General features: G+C 54.9%; 1 protein-coding gene and 1 long non-coding RNA gene across 2 annotated transcripts; one reads left to right on the forward strand and one right to left on the reverse strand.

Moving 5' to 3' along the window:
• The first annotated feature begins 632 nt into the window (after positions 1-632).
• Positions 633-10,886, forward strand: LOC311187978 (pre-mRNA-splicing factor 38A-like). Its single transcript, XM_084259756.1, has one exon. It carries the CDS (start codon positions 9,046-9,048, stop codon positions 9,895-9,897), a length of 852 nt encoding a protein of 283 aa, XP_084115882.1. The 5' UTR covers positions 633-9,045; the 3' UTR covers positions 9,898-10,886.
• A 3,566-nt stretch (positions 10,887-14,452) lies between these two features.
• LOC311187980 lies at positions 14,453-20,844 on the reverse strand. Its single transcript, XR_014617111.1, has 2 exons — positions 20,524-20,844; positions 14,453-20,292 (listed from the first exon to the last, which is right to left on the reverse strand). It is a non-coding gene; the product is annotated as an uncharacterized lncRNA (long non-coding RNA).
• Between the last annotated feature and the right edge of the window lie 741 nt (positions 20,845-21,585).

Raw genomic sequence — 21,585 nt, forward strand, 5'->3', positions numbered from 1 at the left:
GGAACCCCCCTCAAGCGGAGAAGTTTGCCTGACACGCAGCACGGGAGCCTCCGGCGGGGCGGGGGTCCCCCAAAACGTCGAGACCACACCGCAGTGCCCGCGGCGGCAGGAGCACGCGAGGATGGAAGACGCCCCCCCCGCCGCCAACACACCGCTTTCCGCCGCCGCCCTCGGGCACCAGAGGCCGGAGGTGGCACCGCGGACCGGGGACCACCCCCTGAACTCCAAAAAGGCCGGCACGCAGGCCCCAGCGGGCAAGCTCCGAAACCGGGCAAGGTAGCAGGGAGGCCAGGGCGCCAGATGGTCAAAGCCCAGGCAGGCACAAAAGCCACTCCCCCCCCTGCGAGAGGAGCCCAGGGGACGGGACGGCCCCCGGTCCCCACCCCCGCTCCCTCGTCACAGTGGTCGAGGGAGACCGTGTCAGCACTTACCTGGTGACAGAAAATACACATTTTGGGCCGAAGATATCACGGTGCCCAGAGACGCGGCCGAGCTGCAGGTCACCGCGGCCCTCCGAGGACGGTGGCCCGGTCATCAACCCCGGCGACGACCCCATCGGCGGGGGTTGGGGGGGCGGGCGGGCGGGCGGCGGCGGCGGCGGCGGCGGCGGCGGCGGCGGCGGCGGCGGCGGCGGCGGCGGCGGCGGCTGCTGCTGCTGCTGCTGCTCTGCGCTGGTGGAAGGGGGGAAGGGGGACCCCCGCCAGCCCACAACCCCACACCATCGATCCGGGAGCTCCTGGGGTTATCTGGTCAACCTCAGGAGCGTAACCAGTCCGGGGTCCCGCGTCGCTCGCACTGGCGGCGGGAGGGGTGGGGCGGGGGGCCGCTCTACTTCTCGCTGCCGATTATGACTTCAACACGCAGGCGCAGGTGAACACCAGGGCCCGACGGGGGGGGGGGGGTGCCGCCGGCTCACGTGCACACCCGGCCCCCCGGTGTCAGCACGGGAACTCCCGAAGGAGATAAACGTTCACGGAGGAACGAGGGAGAGGCAGGCGGGCGAGGGCGGGACCGTTCCTCACGGGCTCCCCGTTCCCCGCCCGGGACTTAGAGAAAAAGCAAGGAACTTGGCAAGAGAAAAATGAACTTGGCGACGTCCCCTCGGACCTCCGGGCCCCGGACCCCGGCCGCTGCCGGACCCGTGGCGCACCATACGACCCACCTTGCACGACCGGGCCCGTCCCCTACCTCCGGAGCGACACAAAGGAACGGCCGTCCGGCCGCGGGACGCCCGCTTCCGTTGCTCTCGGCGGAGGCCCCGGCTCGCTAGCATGGCGCGGTGCGGTGGCCCGGTGGGGTGGGACGTGCCACGTAGGAAGGGACGCGTGTCACCGGTGGGTGGCTGGTCAACCCGCCCGGGCGGCCCAGACACCCCAGCCCGCCCGAGGACGCGGCGACAGCCACCCCACTATAGACCTGCACCTGCAATCCCGGCCGCCAGCAAGACTGCCGCACTCCCAAATGCGAGCGGATCTAGCCGGCTCCTGCCGCCGGCCTCCCGGAACTCCGCCTCGGGTAACGCGGCCAAATCTCCTCCCATCAATCGCTCGAGCGCTCCGGCGGAGAGCCGCTGACATAAAAACGGCCGCCAGGTGGCGCCCGACAACCGGCGCGAACAGCAGCGGGGCCGATCCTGATCTCAGGCCGCCGAGGGCTCACCGCCGGCCGCAAGGACGCCCGGTCTCGTCCCGGCCACCACCGTCCCCGTCCCCCCCCCTCCCCCCCCCGTTCGCTCCGGGCGGCCAGCGCCGGCCGGCTCCCCAGAGCGGCCACGAGCTGCGGCCTGGCAGCCGGGAAGACGTAACACACAAGAGAACCTCCGCAGGGCCGACACGGGAGGCAGTTTCCAGGGACGCAGGGAACGACCGACCGCGGGGCAACCCGGACCTCCTTGAGAGGGAACCGGCTAAGCCAACCGTCATCCAAGCTCCCTGCTAAAGGGTCTGAGGCCTGGCGCAGTGAGTGATCCAAAGCCATTGTCATCTGCAGGTTGGCTCACTGAACAAATCTTTCCTTAGAGAGCTTTCCATCTAAGTTTCAGCTGATGTAGACATAATTACTCCCCCCCACCCCACCCCCTCACACCCCACCCCCGCATTCTCTTGAGGTGGCAATGATACAATCTCGTCTTCAATTTCACCTGTCTCCAACGTGAGCACCATTGTGTCAATTTTTTTCGATGGAGCGCCGTGGAGCGCGCTCGCTAATTTGCTGATGTGCACAGTTACATTTTAAAAAAAAAAAAAAAAAAAAAAAGATTTATTTATTCATTTATACAAGCACTGGGTACAGTCAGAAGCTTGGGAGGGCGAGAGAATTCACCAGAGCCAGAGCGGGGAGCAGAGCAGGCAGAAGGACCGAAGTACACTGCTGAGGGGAGCAGCGGACAGCAGGAGAGGTCTGCGCGCCACGTGGGACCCTCCTCCGGTGGCCGGGGAGCAGCTGGGGATTGAACCGGCGCTGCAGAGGCCGCGGGGCAGCTTCGCAACCCAGCGCTCAACAGCTGTGCAACCGGGGAGGCCCCCACAGTTACATTTTTAACAAGGTTGGGCAGCCGGCCAAGCTGGTCTCTTTCTCTCCAAGGCCATCCCCCAAATGCCTGATTCTTTCCCCCTTTGCCCACCGCGGGCCCCACCCCCACCCCCACCCTTGTCTAGGAACTTGGCAGCAAATGGTTGTGTCCTGCTGAAAACCGATGCTATCAATCTAAGGGAGCTGTGTATAAAGACCGGTCTCCTCGTCGATAGACCACCGCCACAAAATCCACAAACAGCATGACAGCCCTGGATGCCCCCACCCAGCCTTGGGCAAGAAAGAGACGTGGTGAAAAGGGCAAAGAAGCTGGAGGGTGCGGTGGGGGGGGGGGGGGGGAAAGAGAGGAAAGGGGAGGGGAAGGGAGAGGAGGGAAGAGGACGAAGAAGCACTTCACCAAAGGGCGAAATGTTTTCCAGAGGCTAACTCTATGGGAAGATCCTCCTCAAAGGTCCTCTAATTGACATTTGACGCACAGGCACACACCGCACGAGCTAACAGGTGCTCCTGCCAGGGCCACGGGCGGTGAAGAAAACCCATGGTTATTGGGCCTCCCTGGTGGCACAAGGGGTTAAGGCACAACCTACTACGAAACTATCCGCAGCCACTGCAGCACGAGTTCGATCCAGCTGGGGAGCAACCCACAGGGCGCAGCAGACCTCTCTCGTGACTTGCCCGCTGCTCCCCTCAGCGGTGTATTTCAGTCCACCTGCCTGTTCTCTTCCCCCCCCACTCCCCCCACCGCTCTGTCTCTGGGGGAACCCTCTCACCCTCCACACCTCTGGCCTGTACCCTGGTTCTTGTATAAAAATAAATCTTTAAAAAAAAAAAAAAAAAGAAAAGAAAAGAAAAGAAAAGAAAAGAATCACGGGCACGGGGAGACCTCGCTGGTGGCATAAGGGTATCAGACGACACCTATGAAGCTGTCCGCAGCTGCTGCAGCACGAGTTGGATCCCCCCAGCCAGGGAGCTACCCACATGGTGCAGCAGACCTCTCCTTGTCTCACATGCTGCTTCCCTCGGCAATGTATTTCAGTATATCTGTTGTTTTTGTTTCCCACTCTTGTTTCTGGTGGACCCTCTCACCCCCCACACCTCTGGCCTGTACCCCAGTTCCTGTATGCATAAATAATATGTTGTTGTGTTTTTTTTTTAAAAAAAAGATGTATTTATTTATTTATTTGTTTGGTTGGTTATTTGTTTGTTTGTTTATTTATTTATTTATTTATTTATTTATTTATTTATTTATACAAGCACTGGGCACAGTCAGAAGCGCGGGAGGGTGAGAGAATTCACCAGAGCCAGAGCAGGGAACAGAACAAGCAGAATGACGAAGTACACTGCTGAGGGTAATAGCGGGCGCTGCAGCAGAGGTCTGCGCGCCATGTGGGCCCTTCACCTGGTGGCCGGGGATCGAACCGGTGCTGCAGAGGCTGTGGGCAGCTTCGCAACCCAGCGCTCAACCGCTGCGCCACCGGGGAGGTCCGACTTATTTATTTTTAAGATTTATTTATTTATACAAGCACTGGGTACAGTCAGAAGCGCGGGAGGGTAAGAGAATTCACCAGAGCCAGAGCGGGGTACAGAACAGGCAGACCGACCAAGGAATACACTGCTGAGGGGAGCAGCGGGCGCTGCAGGAGAGGTCTGCGCGCCCGCCATGTGGGGCCCTCGCCCGGCAGCCGGGGATCGAACCGGTGCTGCAGAAGCTGCGGGCAGCTTCACAGCCCAGCGCTCAACCGCCGCGCCACCAGGGGAGGGCCAATAATCAGTTTTTTAAAAAAAGGAATCACAGGGGAAATTTCTTCCAAATATTTAGGACTGAAAGCTTTAGAAAAGAAGGAACAAACACCAACGGAAGAGAACATGTACTTAATTTGACACTCACTCAGAATAGTTTCATTTTGTATGTTTCTGGGCAATCTCTGTGATATCACAACCATGACAATCATCCATCTCATCTCCCAAATACCAAAAATAGTCCTCATAACTATGGGATTTTCTCTCACAAAGACAGTGCTGTACATGAACTTGCCATGAAGAAAGGTGTGAACGACATAAATGACTCTCGCACCTCAATGTGCCTACATGTCAACTTTGGGTCCCCATGAAATCACAGGTACACGAGTGTATGTTCTTTGCACACCATTCAACATAACCAAGACAGAGTCATTCCAAATACCCCCACAACACACGAGTGGACAGAGACTTGTGATATATATACAATACATGGTCAATGAAATCCTGCTCAGATAGAAGAAAAAATGATCTTATACTCTTTGGAACAACATGGAAGGAATTTGTAGGGCTGACGGTGAGTTTAGTCAGAAGGCAAAAGAAAATAATCAAATGTTTTCTCTCATATGTGCAACCAACCGTAAACAGACAAATGCAAAGATGTAACAAATCACTGCAAAACCAACAGAGTGGTTCTCAGACGGGGAGAGCATCAATTTGACAGCGAGATGACCTTACAACCTTTGGGGAGAAGCGAGGTTAGACTCATAAATACACAAGTGAAGATATATCCTTTATATATCTATCTATCTATCTATCTATCTATCTATCTATCTATCTATCTATCTATCTATCTATCTAGATATATCTATAGACAGACAGCTAGATAGACAGATAGATACGCACGCATGCGCGCGCGCACACACACATTTATCAATCTATGTAAACCAAATTATTCTTATATTATTTTTAAAGGCTTATTTATTTATTTATTTGTTTGTTTGTTTGTTTGTTTGTTTGTTTTTGTTTATACAAGAACCAGGGTAAGGGTACAGGCCAGATGCTACCCACATGGTGCAGCAGACCTCTCCTTGTCTCACATGCTGCTTCCCTCGGCAATGTATTTCACTACATCTGTTGTTTTGTTTCCCACTCTGTTTCTGGTGGGCCCTCTCACCCCCCACCCCACACCTCTCGCCTGTACCCCAGTTCGAAAACACATGGTTATTGAGGGTTTCCTTGGTGGCACCCAATGTGGGAGGCAGAGCTGGGGGTGCGGGGGTGTGGGGAGTGTTTTATATCATTTCATTAAGGGAAGACTTGGTCTGGGCACCTAGCTCAGCTAAACAACGCTGGGAGATGCAAATTAGCTTAAGAAGAGGGGGCAGGGGAACCAATGGGGTTGCCATGGGAACCTGGCCATCAATAGGGGCTAGCAAGAATTTCCGGAAATGCAAAACAGAGCAATCTCCCATCTCACCCGCTGCTTCCCTTAGCAGTGTATTTCAATTAGTCCTCCTTTTCTGTTCTTCACTCTTTTCTGGTGAATTCCTTCACCACCACCCACGCCCCCCCGCCCACACACACACCTCTTGCCTGCACCCCAGCTCTTGTATGTGTAAATAAATAAATTTAATCCCGAGAGACTGCGAGAGATCCGGATTGGAGCCCCCCTCCCCCATCGCGGCTGCCGCCGCCGCCGCCGCCGCCGCCGCCGCCGCCACCACCACCTGGCTATCAGGCTCATGATCATGCACATGCCCTTAGGGTGTGTTTTCATCTATCCAAGAGCCGTCCTGATTTCCCGCTTTGCCCAGCTGGATGATAATCTTGTGGGATCAGTGCAGTCTTGGTGAAGCGCATCATAAACAGTTACATAAATAAACCAGCAGAGCCCATCTGCTGGGAGGAAACCTGAAAGCCCTCAGAACATTCCTCGCAATAAAAGTGCCTTTGGTTTATGCCAGGAGGTTGGGCGGGGTTGGGTGGGTTTGGGTGGATGGCTGGCTGGCTGGCCTGGAGTCGCTTAGACTCACGATGGGATTTAGAGTGCGCGCGCACGTGTGTGTGTGTGTGTGTGTGTGTGTGTGTGTGTGTGTGTGTGTGTGTGTGTGTGTGTTTGGGGGGGAGGGGTCCTTGTTCCATGACACCATCTGTTTCAACCGCCAGGAAGTAAGCCTCCTGGGATTTCGGTGGAGTGACTCATCAAGCTCCAAAGAGGGGCCTCCCCTGGTGGCGCAGCGGTTGAGCGCTGGGTTGCTTGAGGCTGCCTAAAGCCTCTGCAGTGATTCCCTGGCCACTGGCGAGGGTCCCACAAAAAAAAAAAAAAAAAAAAAAAAAAAGCTCCAAAGAGGAGAGAGAGAGACAGACAGGACAGACACACACACACACGCACACGCACACACATATAGACACGCGCTGAATACTAAAAGACTCACGTTAAAACGGCCACATCGGGCCTCCATGGTGGCGCAAGGGGTTAAGACGCAACCTATGAAGCAATCCACAGCCACTGCAGCACGAGTTCGATCCCCGGCCAAGGAGCTACCCACATGGCGCAGCAGACCTCTCCTGTCTCGCCCGCTGCTCCCCTCAGCAGTGTACTTCAGTCCATCTGCCTGCTCTGTTCCCCACTCTGTCTCTGGTGAATCCTATCACCACCCCTACCCCCACCCCCACCTTTCTGGCCTGTACCCCAGTTCTTGTATGCATAAATGAATATTAAAAAAATAAATAAAATGGCCACATCCCCTAATGCCATTTACAGATTCGATGCGCTGCCTCTTCCAGATCCCCGTGAGATTTTAAAGATATATTCTGAGGCAGGGATACTGGTGTTATTTTTAAAGCCGAGATACTGTATTTGTGGCTCAGCTGAAGTCGAACCCCAAGCCATGATCATGGAGGATAAGACTAGAAAGTTTGGGGAAGGAGGTGATACTGGAATTGTCAGGCCTAGTCTCCCAGCCAGGAACAGATCCCAGGCTGCAGGTGCAGCGCCAAGTCCCAGCCACCAGACCACCACGGGTTGGTGTGTCATGAAGCCGCAGCAGGACCTTCGCAGACGCTCAGGCAAGCAAGCGAGAAGAGGCAGGTTTGTTTAGAGAAAGAAAAATTTTTTTGAGGAGAAAAAGAACAGAAATGAAGTAGGACTCCCAGGCCATGAAACCAGGCCAGGGAGGGGCAAGGAAGCCAAAGTGGAGTCGTGTCTCAGGGAATATATACCTTCTTTCCCTCATTATTCTAAAGCTCCACCAGTGTCTTTGTGATTGGTTAGCTCTAGGCTTTCTCACTTAACCTGCTACTGAGCGGGGGATCTTTACCTTCCTTATCTAACAGGTGTGTCCCTCCCCATTTGTTGCATCTTCCCCCTTGTTTGATAGATTTATCTTTATGGCCCAGCCTCCCAGATGAGCACCCCTGCATTTTAGGGAAGAGAAAGTTCAACATCAGCTATTGAAGAAAAACAGGCTGGTGCCCACCAGTCTCAGTGCTGACCCCTTCTCATCCTCCCCCTTGCATAAATATCCCTGCACTCTGACAAAGGGGAGGACGGTGGTCTTCCAGACATGAGTCTGCTGCCCTCCTAATTTGTCCATAAATTAAACCACTCTCCATTTCCCCAAACTCCACCTCCCTTTATCACCTGGGGGAAACCAAAGCCAGCGTTCACAATGTTGTCCTTGGTCCTGGGATGTTTATTGTTCCCAGTGGAATTAGGTACATTCCTCTAGTTGTCCTTATCTCTGAAGCCTTCCTAAACTCTTCAGAGGTCCCCTCCTGCAAAACTGCCTAATGACCCTAACTTGCCCTATGTCTCAGAGGCATCACAAGGCCCAGAAGACATTGTCACATTGTCGTCAAACAATGGGGAGGGGAAGCACAGACCAGGTGGGGACAGGGAGATGGAGAGAGCCATTGTTAAACAATCACCCCGGCCCTTCCCCATCGACCCGGCCTCATATAGAGGGAAAAATGCTTAGGTGCCAGCCAGCCCTAGAGAGAATGAACTTCACAGCAGTTAACAGTCCCACAAAGAAATGAACCTCTCCGCGAGGCGATGAAGACTTCTTTGTCAGTGCCTTCTCTGCACTGGCAAGGTGCCACAGTGGCTGTACTGCCTGCCTGTCCCGCCTGCCTGCGACCGACCGACCCACCCACCCACCCGCCAACCGGCTGACTATGCAGGTGTTTCTCTTCACCGGCCTGATCCCTTCATGCCTCCCTGCCTCCCTGCCTCCCTCCCTCCCTCCCACTCTTGGCAAAGCAGCACAAGCAATACTGCCCACCTGTGACTAGGCAGGCCTCTCTTTTAAACAAACCCGTCCCTTACAGGGGCAGCTCTCTCTGCCACTTGTGTCTGTGCGAGCATCCCTAACTTCCCTTCCCTTTTTTACCATGAACCTGCCCCCTTGGGATAGAACCAAAAGGCCTCTGTCTGGTGGGGACCCTCACCGCTTATCGCTGAAAGGGAAGGCCCGAGGAAACTTTCCTCACAGGCCCCCCCCCCCCCCAACACCCAACACCTCCTCTTCAAACCAACATCAAGCCCACCAACTGCCAGGCTGCCTATACCGGTCGTTTGTGATGTTGCAGGCGCCACTCCTTGTCTTTCTTTTTAAAAAAATAACCACCCTTTGTTTCCAGTTTCGAGATGGTCGCTTAAACTGTTTAATTTTTTTCCCATCTCTCCCTCTCTCTCTTCGTTTTTTTCCCAAAAGTCCGGATGTGACGTATTAAAGGACCCGACGGAAATAGAACTGAAGGCATTCTGAAATGGCGAACTGTACAGTGAAGGATGCGCACAGCATCCACGGCACCAACCCTCAATATCTGGTGGAGAAGATCATTCGAACGCGAATCTATGAGTCCAAATACTGGAAAGAAGAGTGCTTTGGACTTACAGCTGAACTTGCAGTAGATAAAGCCATGGAGTTAAGGTTTGTGGGTGGCATCTATGGTGGCAACATAAAGCCAACTCCCTTTCTATGTTTGACCTTGAAGATGCTTCAGATTCAACCAGAGAAGGACATCATTGTACAGTTTATCAAAAATGAAGACTTCAAGTATGTCCGCATGGTGGGAGCACTTTACATGAGGCTGACAGGCACTGCAACTGACTGCTACAAGTACTTGGAGCCTCTGTATAATGACTACAGAAAAATCAAGATCCAGAAACCCAACGGAGAATTTGAACTGATGCATGTAGATGAGTTTATTGATGAACTGCTGCACAGTGAGAGAGTCTGTGACATCGTTCTCCCACGGCTGCAGAAACGCTATGTACTAGAGGAAGCTGAGCAATGGGAACCATCACCTGATCACTGCCGCAGGAGCCACCGAGACGTAGACAGACCCTGGCGCTCTCCCACACTGCGCTATAAGAGGAGTAGGAGCCAGTCTCCAAGAAGGCAGAGTCGGTCTCCCAAAAGGAGGAGACCCTCCCCTCGCCAAGAAAGGCATCAGAGCAGAAGTCCAAGAGGACATCGCCGTTGGACCCGAGATAGACGGCACAGATCCCGTTCCAAATCACCAGGTCATCATCGCAGTCACAGATGCAGGAGCCACTCAAAGTCTCCCGAAAGATCGAAGAAAAGCCACAAGAAGAGCCAGAGAAGGAATGAATAATGGAATCAGTCTGGTTTTAGTCCAAAAGGCTTATGGATGAAGGCGTCTGTGTGACGGGATTAAGAACTACTTCCGGGGGGCCTCCCCGGCGTCGCAGCGGTTGAGCGCTGGGTTGCAAAGCTGCCCGCAGCTTCTGCAGCGCCGGCCGATTTGATCCCCGGGCGGGCGAGGGTCCCGCATGGCGCGCAGACCTCTCCTGCCGCCCGCTGCTCCCCTCAGCAGTGTACTTCGTCAGTCTGTTACCGAATGCCGGCCTCAGTTTCCCTCAGCCAATAAAAGGAAACCGAGTTTGAGGAAAAGGAAAGCGGTTTTATTGGTCGACAAATGAGGAGGGCGGCAGACTCATGTCCACAAGACCGCCGTCCTGCCCTTTGGCAGTGGGCAGGGGTATTTATACTAGGGGGAGAGGGGCAGGGGTTCGCGAAGGGGAGGAGGAAGAGGTCCACACGGAGACAGGTGGGCGCCAGCTCAACACGGAGATGGATGGGTACCAGCTGGTTTTCATCAAGGGGAGGGGGAAAGTGTCAGCACAGAGATGGGGAAGGAGTCTTCAGAGGCCCATGGGTGTCAACTCATTCATTAAGGGAAGGGGAAGGTGTCTGCACGGAAACCGGTGAGCGCCAGCTTGTTTTTCTTCTCAAAGGGCAGGGGGGAGCTGCAACAAATGGGAAAGACAAGCTGTTAGTCCTCTTAATGCTAGATAAGGGGGAATTGCAAGAAATGGGGAAAGGACAAACTTGTTAACTGTATCAAGTCTGCCTGCTCTGCTCTGCCCTCTGGCTCTGGTGAATTCTCTCACCCCCCCCCCCCCCCCCCGCACTTCTGACTGTACCCAGTGCTTGTATAAACAAATAAAAAATTAAAAAATAAATAAAAAATGTATGGGGGGGGGAAGTTCCCCACGAAATAGTCATGATGATCCATTTCAGGGATGAAGAGTCAATCGAAAAGCTGTGACCGCATAAAGATCTTCTAGAAGTTATTTTCACGTCATTGGTCAGTGAGGAATTGGCCTATCTGCCAGTAAGGGGGTGCTTCTTAAAGAGGGCTTCCGGGGCCTCCCCGGTCACGCAAGGGTTTAAGAAGGAACCTATGAAGCTATCCACCCACCGCCACTGCTGCCCGAGTTCGATCCCCAGCAGACCTCTCGTGACTTGCCCGCTGCTCCCTTCAGCAGTGTATTTCCATCAATCTGCCTGTTCTGTTCCCCACTCTGTCTCCTGTGAATCCTCTCACCTCCCATGCCTCTGGCCTGTACCCCAGTTCTTGTATGCATAAATAAATAAATAAATAAATCTTTTAAAAAAGAAAAACAAACAAACAAAAACTACAGACCCCGCATGGAGGCGCTGTGTGAGGACCAGCAAGACTTCTTACCAAACCTAACTGAAAGGTCTGGCAGGGACCAGAGTTGCTAGGGCGAAGAAGCATCTGGTAGGAAGCCCACCTAAGGACGAGAATGCTGCTGATAAATCTCGCCGTCCTCCTCCTCCTCCTCGTCTTTCCCTGCCGAACCTTTCACTAACTTGGCCTTCAACCCCTCTGCTGACTCAGAAGCTGCAGCACCCGACCCCCCCACCAATGTGTTTCCAAATGGAACCAGGATGTTATTTTCTCCTACCCCCGCAACAATGGGCTCATCTTTTCCAATTTCCCAAAGGAAGGAAGATGGGGTCGCCGCCGGCCTCCAGACCTCCCCCCCCCACCCCCATAGGCAGGTGACCTCAGCCTGAGATAATTCCCTCTTTCATGACCTTGACGTCTGTCATGCATCCCAGACCCAGTAGAGTCACTGTCATTTCTCGCAGAGGACAGGAGAATCGTGGAACTCTCGGCATATTTTTGCAGTCCTTCAATGCTGAGACAGGCGTGCGGGCGTGCGGGCGGGCGGGCGGGCGGGCAGAGCAAGAGAGACTCCAACTCTGAGAGAGGCAGAACTAACCCCCTTTCCACCGGTCAGGTGCCCATAGTTCCTGAGTCGTTGAATAAATGCATCTCCGTCTTTAAAATAAACTCGCTTGGATTTTTTTTTTAAGATTTATTAATTCATTGATTGATTTATGCATACAAGAGCTGGGGTACGGGCCAGAGATGGGGGGCGGAGGGGAAGGTGAGAGGGTTCACCGGAGACAGAGTGGGGAGCAGAACAGGCAGACGGACTGAAACACACTGCTGTTGGGGGGGCGCGGGGGGAGCAGGGGGCAAGACAGGAGGAGAGGTCTGCCTCGCCATGTGGGTTGCTCCCTGGCCAGCCGGGGGATGGAGAACTTGTGCTGCAGAGGCTGTGGACTGCTTCATGGTGTGGTGCTTAACCCCTTGCGCCACCAGGGAGTCCCAAACTCCCTTGCATTTTTGCGATTTTTTTCACTTCGCTACCTTAAAGGTTTTTTGTTGTCGTTCTCTCATCGCCAGGTCCTAATTCCTGAAGATAATCACGTTCATTAAAACGGCTGCGGATGAAACCTATCATGCAAGATTGAGGGAGGGGCGGGGCGGGGCGGGGAGAGGCGCCGGAGAGGAATACTCACCCATGTTAACCTTGCTACTAGATCCCTAGAGCCTTGCTACTCAAAGGAATGGACAGAGAGAGGATTCACTTGGCGTGGGGGAGGGGGTGGTCCTGTGAAAATGCAGATTGCGTGGCAGCAAAGCCCAACGTTGTGCCTGACTGAGGAACACACCCCCAAGCCCCCAGCACTTTAGGAGGAACAGTAGACTCTCTGGGGGAGGGGGACGAACGGGGAGGTGTGGGCCCCACGGGGGGGGGGGGGGGGAGCGTTTCCCATTCAAATGTAGAGCGCGCTCCTCCCTCGCCTCCGGAGAAAGGCGGAGGTTTGACCTAGGTAGGCCTGAGCTGGCGTCTCCTCCCAGGCCACCGCCCTCCCCGGCTCCAGTGCCAACCCCCCCCCCACCCCCCCCCTCGAGTCCCCCTCGCTGGGTGGGTGGGGGTGGGGGGAGGGTGTATGGTCCTCGGCTTCCGCAGGCCAGGCGGCAGCGGCGTCGGGCGAGGGCCGGCGATCTGTGCAATTCTCTTCAACCGTGAAACAACAGAAAAAAAAAAAAAAAAAACCAAAGTGTCCGCTCTTTGGCACTCTGCCCTGGTGGCAGGTCTTCTTTCGGTAATCACCACTCGCCTTCCCATGCTCTTCTAGAGAGTGCTCTCCATCTCTGCTCCCTGGCCTGAGCCCACCCGCTTCCCCCGGGAAAGGCTGGGTGTCCTGCAAACATTGCAGGCCGGCTAGGTTCATTGTCAGTTCTCGCAGAGGAAGGAATTGTGGCGCCTCTGGCATATTTTTGCATTCCTTCCTTTCATGCTGAGACGGGGGTGGGGGTGGGGGGCCCTACAGGCAGGTGGGCAGGCAGAGCCAGAGGGACTCCCATGCTGAGAGAGGCAGAACAGCGCTTCCACTGCCCAAGCCCCCTTCACACCGTGAAGAGCCCATAGCCGCACAGCCGATACTTTGTTGCAAACCTGTTGCTTGCTAGATGCCCAAATGTTGGAAAACATAGCGTTGCAACGTACAGGCTGTCTGTTGTGTGGAAGGCGAAAAGTAGCCTGATTTACTCATTTTCCTTACACTGGGTGTCATGGGCACAGAGTTCCCCCCAACCCAGTCTCCCCAAGGACAGGTCAGAGCCCCCCCCCCCCCCCACCCCCGCCCCTAATTTGGTGGGCGGGGTAGGAAACCCATGTGCTCACACAGGATTCCTGTAAAAAAGGATGGGGACAGGTGGCAGGATGCTAGGCGCCACCTGGAGGAGTCCGAAGTGAGCTCCACCGGCGCGACACCCAGTTTGTGGAAAATTGTAAAAGAAGAATCCCTCTGAGAGGTTTCACCTGCCTGGCAGTTTCTTTTTTCTTTAAGATTTGTTGTTATTTGGGGTCTCCCTGGTGGAGCAAGGGCTTAAGACGCAACCTATGAAGCTGTGCGCAGCCACTGCAGCATGAGTTCCATTTCCCGGCCGGCCAGGGAGGTGACCCGCATGGCGCAGCAGACCTCTGCTGACTCGCCTGCTGCTCCCCTCATGTAGGGTAAGGTAAGAAGTATCAGGGTTTTCTGCCCTCCCGCCATTAGGATAGAGGACGGAGCCCTGTGGTCCCGAATGCATGCCTGATGGCGGGCACCTGGAATAGGGTCTGGGCCTATGTAGATGGGATTCACCCGGGGCTGAGACTGGGCTTTCAGGGGCGGCGGCGCGGGGACGTCAGCAGAAGCCGAGCGAAGAGAAGCAGAGAAGCAGAAGCAGAACCACGCGAGAGCAGAAGCCGAGAGAAGGCCGGAGAGCCCAGATAGAGTGAAGACTTGCTGGGGGGGCCTCCCCGGTGGTGCAGCGGTTGAGCGCTGGGTTGCGAAGCTGCCCGCAGCCTCTGAGGCACCAGTTCGATCCCCGGCTGCTCCCCGGCCACCGAGGAGGGTCCCACATGGCGCGCAGACCTCTCCTGCCGCCCGCTGCTCCCCTCAGCAGTGTACTTTGGTCCTTCTGCCTGCTCTGCTCCCTGCTCTGGCTCTGGTGAATTCTCTCACCCTCCCGTGCTTCTGACTGTACCCAGTGCTTGTATAAATAAAAATAAAGTAAATAAATCTTTAAAAAAAAAAAAAAAAAGACTTCCTGGGGGGCTGGGAGGCCTCCCAGCCCCCCAGCACCCTTGCCTGCCGTGGTGCACCTGGTAAATCCAAATAAAAGCCTGCAAAAGTCACCGAGGGCTCCAGGACTCTGACTCCTCCTTTACCGTGTCTGCATGGGATCACAGAAAACCTGCCCTGTGCCCATTCCTGCCCTTACACCTCAGCAGTGTATTTCAGTCCATCTGCCTGTTCTCTTTTCCCACTCTGTCTCTGGTGAATCCTCTCACCCGCCGCCCCCCCCCCCCCCCCCAGCATCTCTGGCTTGTACCCCAGTTCTTGTATGCATCTTTAGGAAAAAGATTTGGTGTTATTTATTTACGCATACAAGAGCTGGGGTGTAGGCCAGAGGGGTGGGGTGGGGCGGGGCAGGGGCGTGGGGTGTGTGTGTGTGTGTGTGTGTGTGTGTGTGTGTGTGTGTGTGTGTGTGTAGGAGGTGGTGGTGGTGGTGGTGGTGGTGGTGAGAGTGGGGGAGCAGAACGGGCAGGATTGACTGACTGAAAGACGCTTGTTGGGTAAATGAACAAGCGTCAGGCTTTTCTGCCCTCCCGCCATTAGGACTGATGATGGATCTGCGGCCCTGAAGGCATGCCTGATGGCTGGCACCTGGAGTAGGGTGTGGGGGCATACATAAGTGGGTACACCTGGGCTGAGACTGGGCTTAGAAGGGCGTTGTCACGGGGACACTAAGGGAACGAAAGAGAAGAAAGGAAGAGCAGAGGCCACCAGAGAAGGCCGGACAGCAGCCCAGAAAGAGTGAAGACTCGCTGGGGGCTGGGAGACCAGCCAGCCTCCCGCCCGCGTGCAACCCTTCCCCCCTCCCCCCCCTTCCCCTTACCTGCCGTGTACCTGGTAAATTCAATAAAAGCCTGGAAAAGCCACCGAGGGCTCCAGGACTCCTCCTTCACCCGTCTGCTCGAATCATAGAGATCCTGCACCGTAACTTCCTGCCCGTGCAACGCTGCTGAGGGGAGCAGCAGCAGCAGCAGCAGCAGCAGCAGCAGCAGCAACAGCAGCAGCAGCAGCAGCAGCAGCAGCAGCAGCAGCAGCAGCAGCAGCAGCAGCAGGAGAGACAGGAGAGGTCCACTGTGCCAGGCAGCCATGTGGGTCAGCTCCCTGGCCGGGGATCGAACTCGTGCTGCCATGGGTGCCGATAGCTTGATAGCTTCGTAGTGGTGAAACGTAAGCCCCTGTGCCACCAGGGAGGCCCTCACCTGGTGGTTTCTGTAGCTTCCGTTCCGTTCCGTTCCCATTGCCCTTAAGCAGCAGCTCTCACCCTTTTGGACCCAAGACACAAATGAGAGGCAGAAAAGTGAGGTCTGCTAGATAGACCCAGCCAGGGAGACCACTCACCTATCTTGCCTGCCAGCCAGGACCGAACTGACTACCCCTGCTCCCAGCCCCCCATACACACTGTGGCTTTTAGTCTGGCCAAGCCAAGCTTAAGGGAGCTCTTATGATAGGAGGTGGGGTGGGGGTGGTGATGGAGCTGTTCTCATGGGGTCAGTCAACCGCAGGATCTACCGCCTCAGGCCTCGTCCTATGGCATGATCTGTGGCATCCGGTGTTTGTCGAAAAGCCGTTTTCCTTTCCTTTTGGTGGGGGTGTTGCGGGTGGGGGAGGTACGTGTGCATGCATACAGATGATTCAAGGGACCTAACTACCTACCTACCTACCTACCTACCTACCTACCTACCCACCTGTTAATGCGGTGCCACAAAGCGTAGGGGGTAAAATCGGGGGAAGGGGAAAGTGATCACGTTCAACAAGATGGCAGACAGGTTGATTATTTATCCGTAAAGTGGTTAACTCACGTGCGGACTTTGAGGTGGAAATACTTTATTCAAAATTTCACAGTGCTAGGGCCTCCCTGGTGGCACAGGGTTAAAGATACAGCGCTGGACCTCCCTGGTGGCCCAAGGGGTGAAGCTGGCTACCTGCCGCCTCTGGAACACGATTTTCCAGGCGGCTAACCCAGATGGTGCAGCAGACCTTGTCCTGTCTCACCCGCAGCTCCCCTCAGCAGCATATTTCAGTCAGTCAGTCAGTCAGTCAGTCAGTCAGTCAGTCAGTCAGTCGGTCAGTCAGCCTGTTCTGTTCCCCACTCTGTCTCCGGTGAATGCTCTCACCCTCCCCCGCATCTCTGGCCTGTACCCCAGTTCCTGCATGCGTGCATAAATAAATCTTAAAAAAAAAAAAAAAAAAAAAAAAGGCAAGGGGCCTCCCTGGTGGCGCAGGCGGTTGAGCGCAGCGCTGTGAAGCTGCAGCCTCTGCAGTGACGGTTTGACCCCTACCGCCGGTCTCATGGCAAGCCGACCTCTCTCTCCTATCTCGCCCGCCGCTCCCCTCAGCAGTGCGTTTCGTCACTCTGCCTGTTCTGTTCCCCGCTCTATCTCCGGTGAACACACACACACACACACACACACACACACACACACACACACACACGGCCCCACCCACCCACCCACCCACCCACCGCGCATCTGGCTGGCCTGTACGCAGGCTCTTGTATAAATAAAATGAACCTTAAAAAAGTAAGTAAGTAAGTAAGTAAGTAAGTAAGTAAGTAAGTAAGTAAAATTTCTTTACCAAAAGAAAAAAAACAAAAAACTAAAAACAGAACGGTACCGTGCCAGTGCCATTTCCTTGTTCCTCAACTGTGCCACCTGGAGTGGTGGGTTCTTAGAAAACCCAGATGCAGATGCAGTGGGGGTGGGGGCGGGCAGGGAAGGGTTTCAGCTCATGTGACTAGGAAGCATCTGTGGGAATGCTAGCTAGCACAGCACAAAGGTGAATGGTCGTCCAGATATCCCACAAACCTCCCCTCCCCCCCACCACACCAAGATGGAAGGTGAAGACTTTGTTTTGTTTTATTTCATTCTTAAAGATTTATTTGTTTGTTTGTTTGCTTGTTTGTTTAGTTATTTAAGGGGCTCCCTGGTGGCGCCAGGGGTTAAGACTAAGATGCAAACTATGAAGCGCTGTGTTGCTGCTGCAGCACGAGTTCAATCCCTGGCCAGGGAGCTACCCACATGAATCCTCTCACCAACCCCCCCCCCCCCCCCCCGCTCCGGCTTGGACCCCAGTTCTTGTTCTCCCCCCCCCCTTTTTTTTTTTTAAAGATTTATTTATTTTTATATAAGAGCCGGGGTACAGGCCAGATGCGCGGGACGGTGAGAGGATTCACCGGAGACAGATCAGGGAACAGAACAGGCAGGCTGATGAAATACACTGCTGAAGGTGAGCAGTGGGTGAGACAGGCGAGGTCGGCTTCGCCATGTGGGTTGCTCCCTGGCCGGCAGGGGATCGTGCTGCAGAGGCTGTGGATTGCTTCATAGTGCGGTGCTTAACCCCTTGCCTTGTGCCACCAGGCAGGCCCCCATAACACATGTGTGTAATTAAAAGGGTTATTGTGTACATGTAACAAATGCCTCTCTAGTGTAGTTTAAAGGCCAGGGAAGGGCAGAGACCCACCCATTAAAATCGGTGCTTTCTCAGCCGTGTGGCGGTTCCTCGAAGTACTAAAAAGGGAGCTACTGGGGACCACCCTGGTGGCACAAGGGTTTAAGTGCGAACACCATGAAGCAATCCGCAGGCGGCATGGCGCAGCTGACCTTGCCCGTCTCGCCCGCCGCTGCTCCCCTCAGCAGTGTCTTTCAGCGCATCCGCCTGTTCTGCTCCCCGCTCTGGCTCTGGTGAATCCCCTCACGTCCTGCGCCTCTGGCCTAGCTACACCCCAGTCCGTGTATGCATACATAAATAACATTTTTTTAAAAAAGCACATAAAGACAGGAATTCAAAGGGATACCTGCACCCCTATGTTTATTGCAACGCTGTTTACAGTAGGCAAGATATGGAGACAACGCAAATGCCCAAAAACACATGGCTGAATCAAAAAGAGGTGGTGGTGTACGGACAAAATGGAACACTGCCCAGCAGCAATCCAAAAAGCTAAGCTCGTGCCATTCGCAGCAACATGGATGGAGCCAGAAGGGATTATGCTCAGTGAAATAAATAAGTCAGAAGGAAAGAGAAAAATTATAGGAGGTGTATAGGGGAACCCAATAAGGCTTGGATTGGGGGGGGGGGAGGAGACAACAATGATTTTAAACAAACAAACAAACAAACATAAAAACCCTAAATCCCAGGCAGTTTTTTTGCAGGTGAGAAGGGGAGGGAGAGGGGTCAACCCAAATCAGGGGAAGGAAGCCCACAGGGGACTATGGCGATGGTGCACGAGTGAATTGACGGTGGGAATTCGATGGGGACTACTACACCTGAGAGGAGAAAGGAAAGGACACAGTGTACAAAAGTGATCAATGATGTAAAATATATAAAAATAAGTAACATCATTAAAAAAAAAAAAATCTCTATGAGTAGGCCTTCCCCGATGGCGCAGGCAACGGTTGAGCAGCGCGCTGTGGAGCTGTCTGCAGCCAGCCTCTGCAGCGCCGGTTCGATCCCGGACAAGCCTGGGTGAGGGTCCCACATGGCGCAGCAGACAGACCTCTCCTGTCTCGCCCGCTGCTCCCCTTCAGCAGTGCATTTCGTCATTCTGCCTGTTCTGTTCCCTGCTCTGTCTCCGGTAAATCCTCTCACCCTCCCGCGCATGTGGCCTGTATCCCGGTTCTTGTATGTATGTTGGTTGGTAGGCAGGTAGGCAGGTAGGTAGGTAGGTAGGTAGGTATGAAATCAGTCCATCCATCCATCCATCCATCCATCCATCCATCCATCCATCCATCCATCCATCCGTCCATCCTAAAAAAAAAAAAAACCGCTATGGCTATGAAAGCCAAAATGAACGAACGGACTGAAAATGAAAATCTGGGCTTTCTTTTTCTCAAACAGTGTTTGGCACAACCCATGAGCTGTTAAGAGACTGACCGGCGGCGGGTGGTCGGTCGGTCAGCTGACAGTTTCTGGAAGTGCTGTCATGTTGTCTGTCTCGTTTTCACATACATAGTGGGCACAAAAGGTATCCTACCAGGGCAAGTGATGATGGATCACAGGTGTCAGGGTGAGAAATCAGACACTTTCCAAAAACTACCAAGGAGGCCATCTAATATAAACCCTCTCCCTTCCCCTCTCCTCCCCCTCCCCCGTCCCCTTCCCCTCTGCATGGGAGAAGGGTACAGATGGGTGGGTGGATGGGTGGGGAGGGAGGCAGGCAGGCAGGCAGGCAGGCAGGCAGGCAGGCAGGCACTTTTTCTCTTATGGCCAGAAGTGCAACGTGAGGGTGTCTGATATGATCGTGCTCTTTCTGAAACCAGGAGGGGAGAACACTTCGTCGCCACTGGCGGTAGCGGTGTCGGGTTTTGGGGCTCCTGGATTTGGGAGTTCCTCACCCCTTGACATCAGCATGAGAGGAATTCGCAGCCAAAGGTTTCACAGAAACCGAGATCAACTTTATTTGGAGACAGAATAACATTCAGAACACCCACCCAGCCGTGGGGGGGGGGGGGGGCGGCGTCCGCGAGGGCTGTGCAGAGTCCTTTGGAAGAGCAAGTGCAAAGGAGGATGGGGGGGGCTCCAGTCTCACAACAGGGTTCAGAAACTGCTCACTCCCTGGCTTGGTAGGGTAGGTACAGTGCGCAGGCGCCACACACCAGGGGCCCCTATTTGGCAGCAGTTTCTAAGCCACGCCCCCTCCTCTTCAGTGGGGTGTTGCCATGGTGTCAAACAGCCCCGCGGGGGTGGGGTGGGGTGGGGTGGGGTGGGGGTGGGTGGTGGCTGGGGGAAGCGTTTCAGGGTAGTAGTGCCAGTCTGTCTCCTTTAGGGGGAGGAAGTTATCATGTAGATTGATCTGCTTGCCCCTGTGGACCAGACGCCGCCACGCCCTAAGCCCTCCCTCCCGCCCGCCCGCCCTCCCTCCCTCCCTCCACCTTAACTTCGACTCGCCAGGAATTAAGTCAATGTCAAGTGGAAAGCATATTTCTGGCGATGGAGACTGAGAGTAGAAAATTGGGGGAAGGGGGCATCACAAGGCCAGAAAATGGCTCACCCAAGGCCAGAAGGTGGAGGTGAGGGTTGGAGTGATGAACACCGACACCATGGTGAAACAAGCTATATCTACGTATGGAAAAGTCAAGTCTCCGGAGGGGAGGCACAGACCAGGTGGGGGCAGGGAGATGGAGGGCCATTGTTGAGCAATCACCGGTGTCCTTCCCAATCAACCCAGTGTAATTTTGTTTCCCCCAGTATAGCGGAAAAAAGTCCTTAGGCGACAGCCCTAGGGAGAATGAAATTCACAGCAGTCAACAGTCCCTGGAAGGAACAAACCTCTCCCAAAGCGATTGTGAATGAATGCCTTCTCTGCCCTGGTAAGGTGCCACAGGGGAGGGGAGAGGGGGGGAGGGGAGGGGGGGAGGGAGGGGAGAAGGGAGGGAGGAGGAAGAGAGCGGGGAGAGAGGGAGAGCGAGAGCGAGAGCGAAGAGAGAGAGAGAGAGAGAGAGAGAGAGAGAGCGCGCGAGAGAGCGAGAGAGCGAGAGAGCGTGAGAGGGAGAGAGAGAGAGAGACAGAGAGAGAGAGCGCGCGCGCGAGAGAGAGACAGAGGGAGCGCAAGAGAGAGAGCGAGAGCGAGAGCGAGAGCGAGAGAGAGCGAGAGAGAGCGAGAGAGAGCGAGAGAGAGCGAGAGAGCGAGAGAGAGAGAGAGAGAGAGAGAGAGAGAGAGAGAGAGAGAGAGAGAGAGACTAACAATGCAGGTGTTTCTCTTCACAGGTGGCTCCCTCCACCCCCCCCTACCCCCCCCACCCCCCCACCCCTGCCCTCCCGCCCTCCCGCCCTCCCGCCGATCCCGGGCTTGGCATCACGGCCTGCTTTCTTCCGGGGCCAAGGCGGGGATCGGCCTTTCTCGAGGCGGCGGCGGCGGCGGCGGCGGCGGCGGCGGCCGTTATACCCTCCTGTGTGAGCTGGGAGAAAAGAAAAAGGAAAGGAGTCATTCACAGGCTGTTTGGGGGTGCTCGCCCACATGCTGTGTGCACATGACATATGAGGAGTACTTCCCATACATGTCACAGGCACAGAAAGTAGCATGGGCAGGCCATGTACGCGCTGCCAACTTGGA

The sequence above is a fragment of the Talpa europaea genome (genome assembly GCF_964194135.1).
Source record: "Talpa europaea genome assembly, contig: HAP1_SCAFFOLD_92, whole genome shotgun sequence".
NCBI lineage: Eukaryota > Metazoa > Chordata > Mammalia > Eulipotyphla > Talpidae > Talpa > Talpa europaea.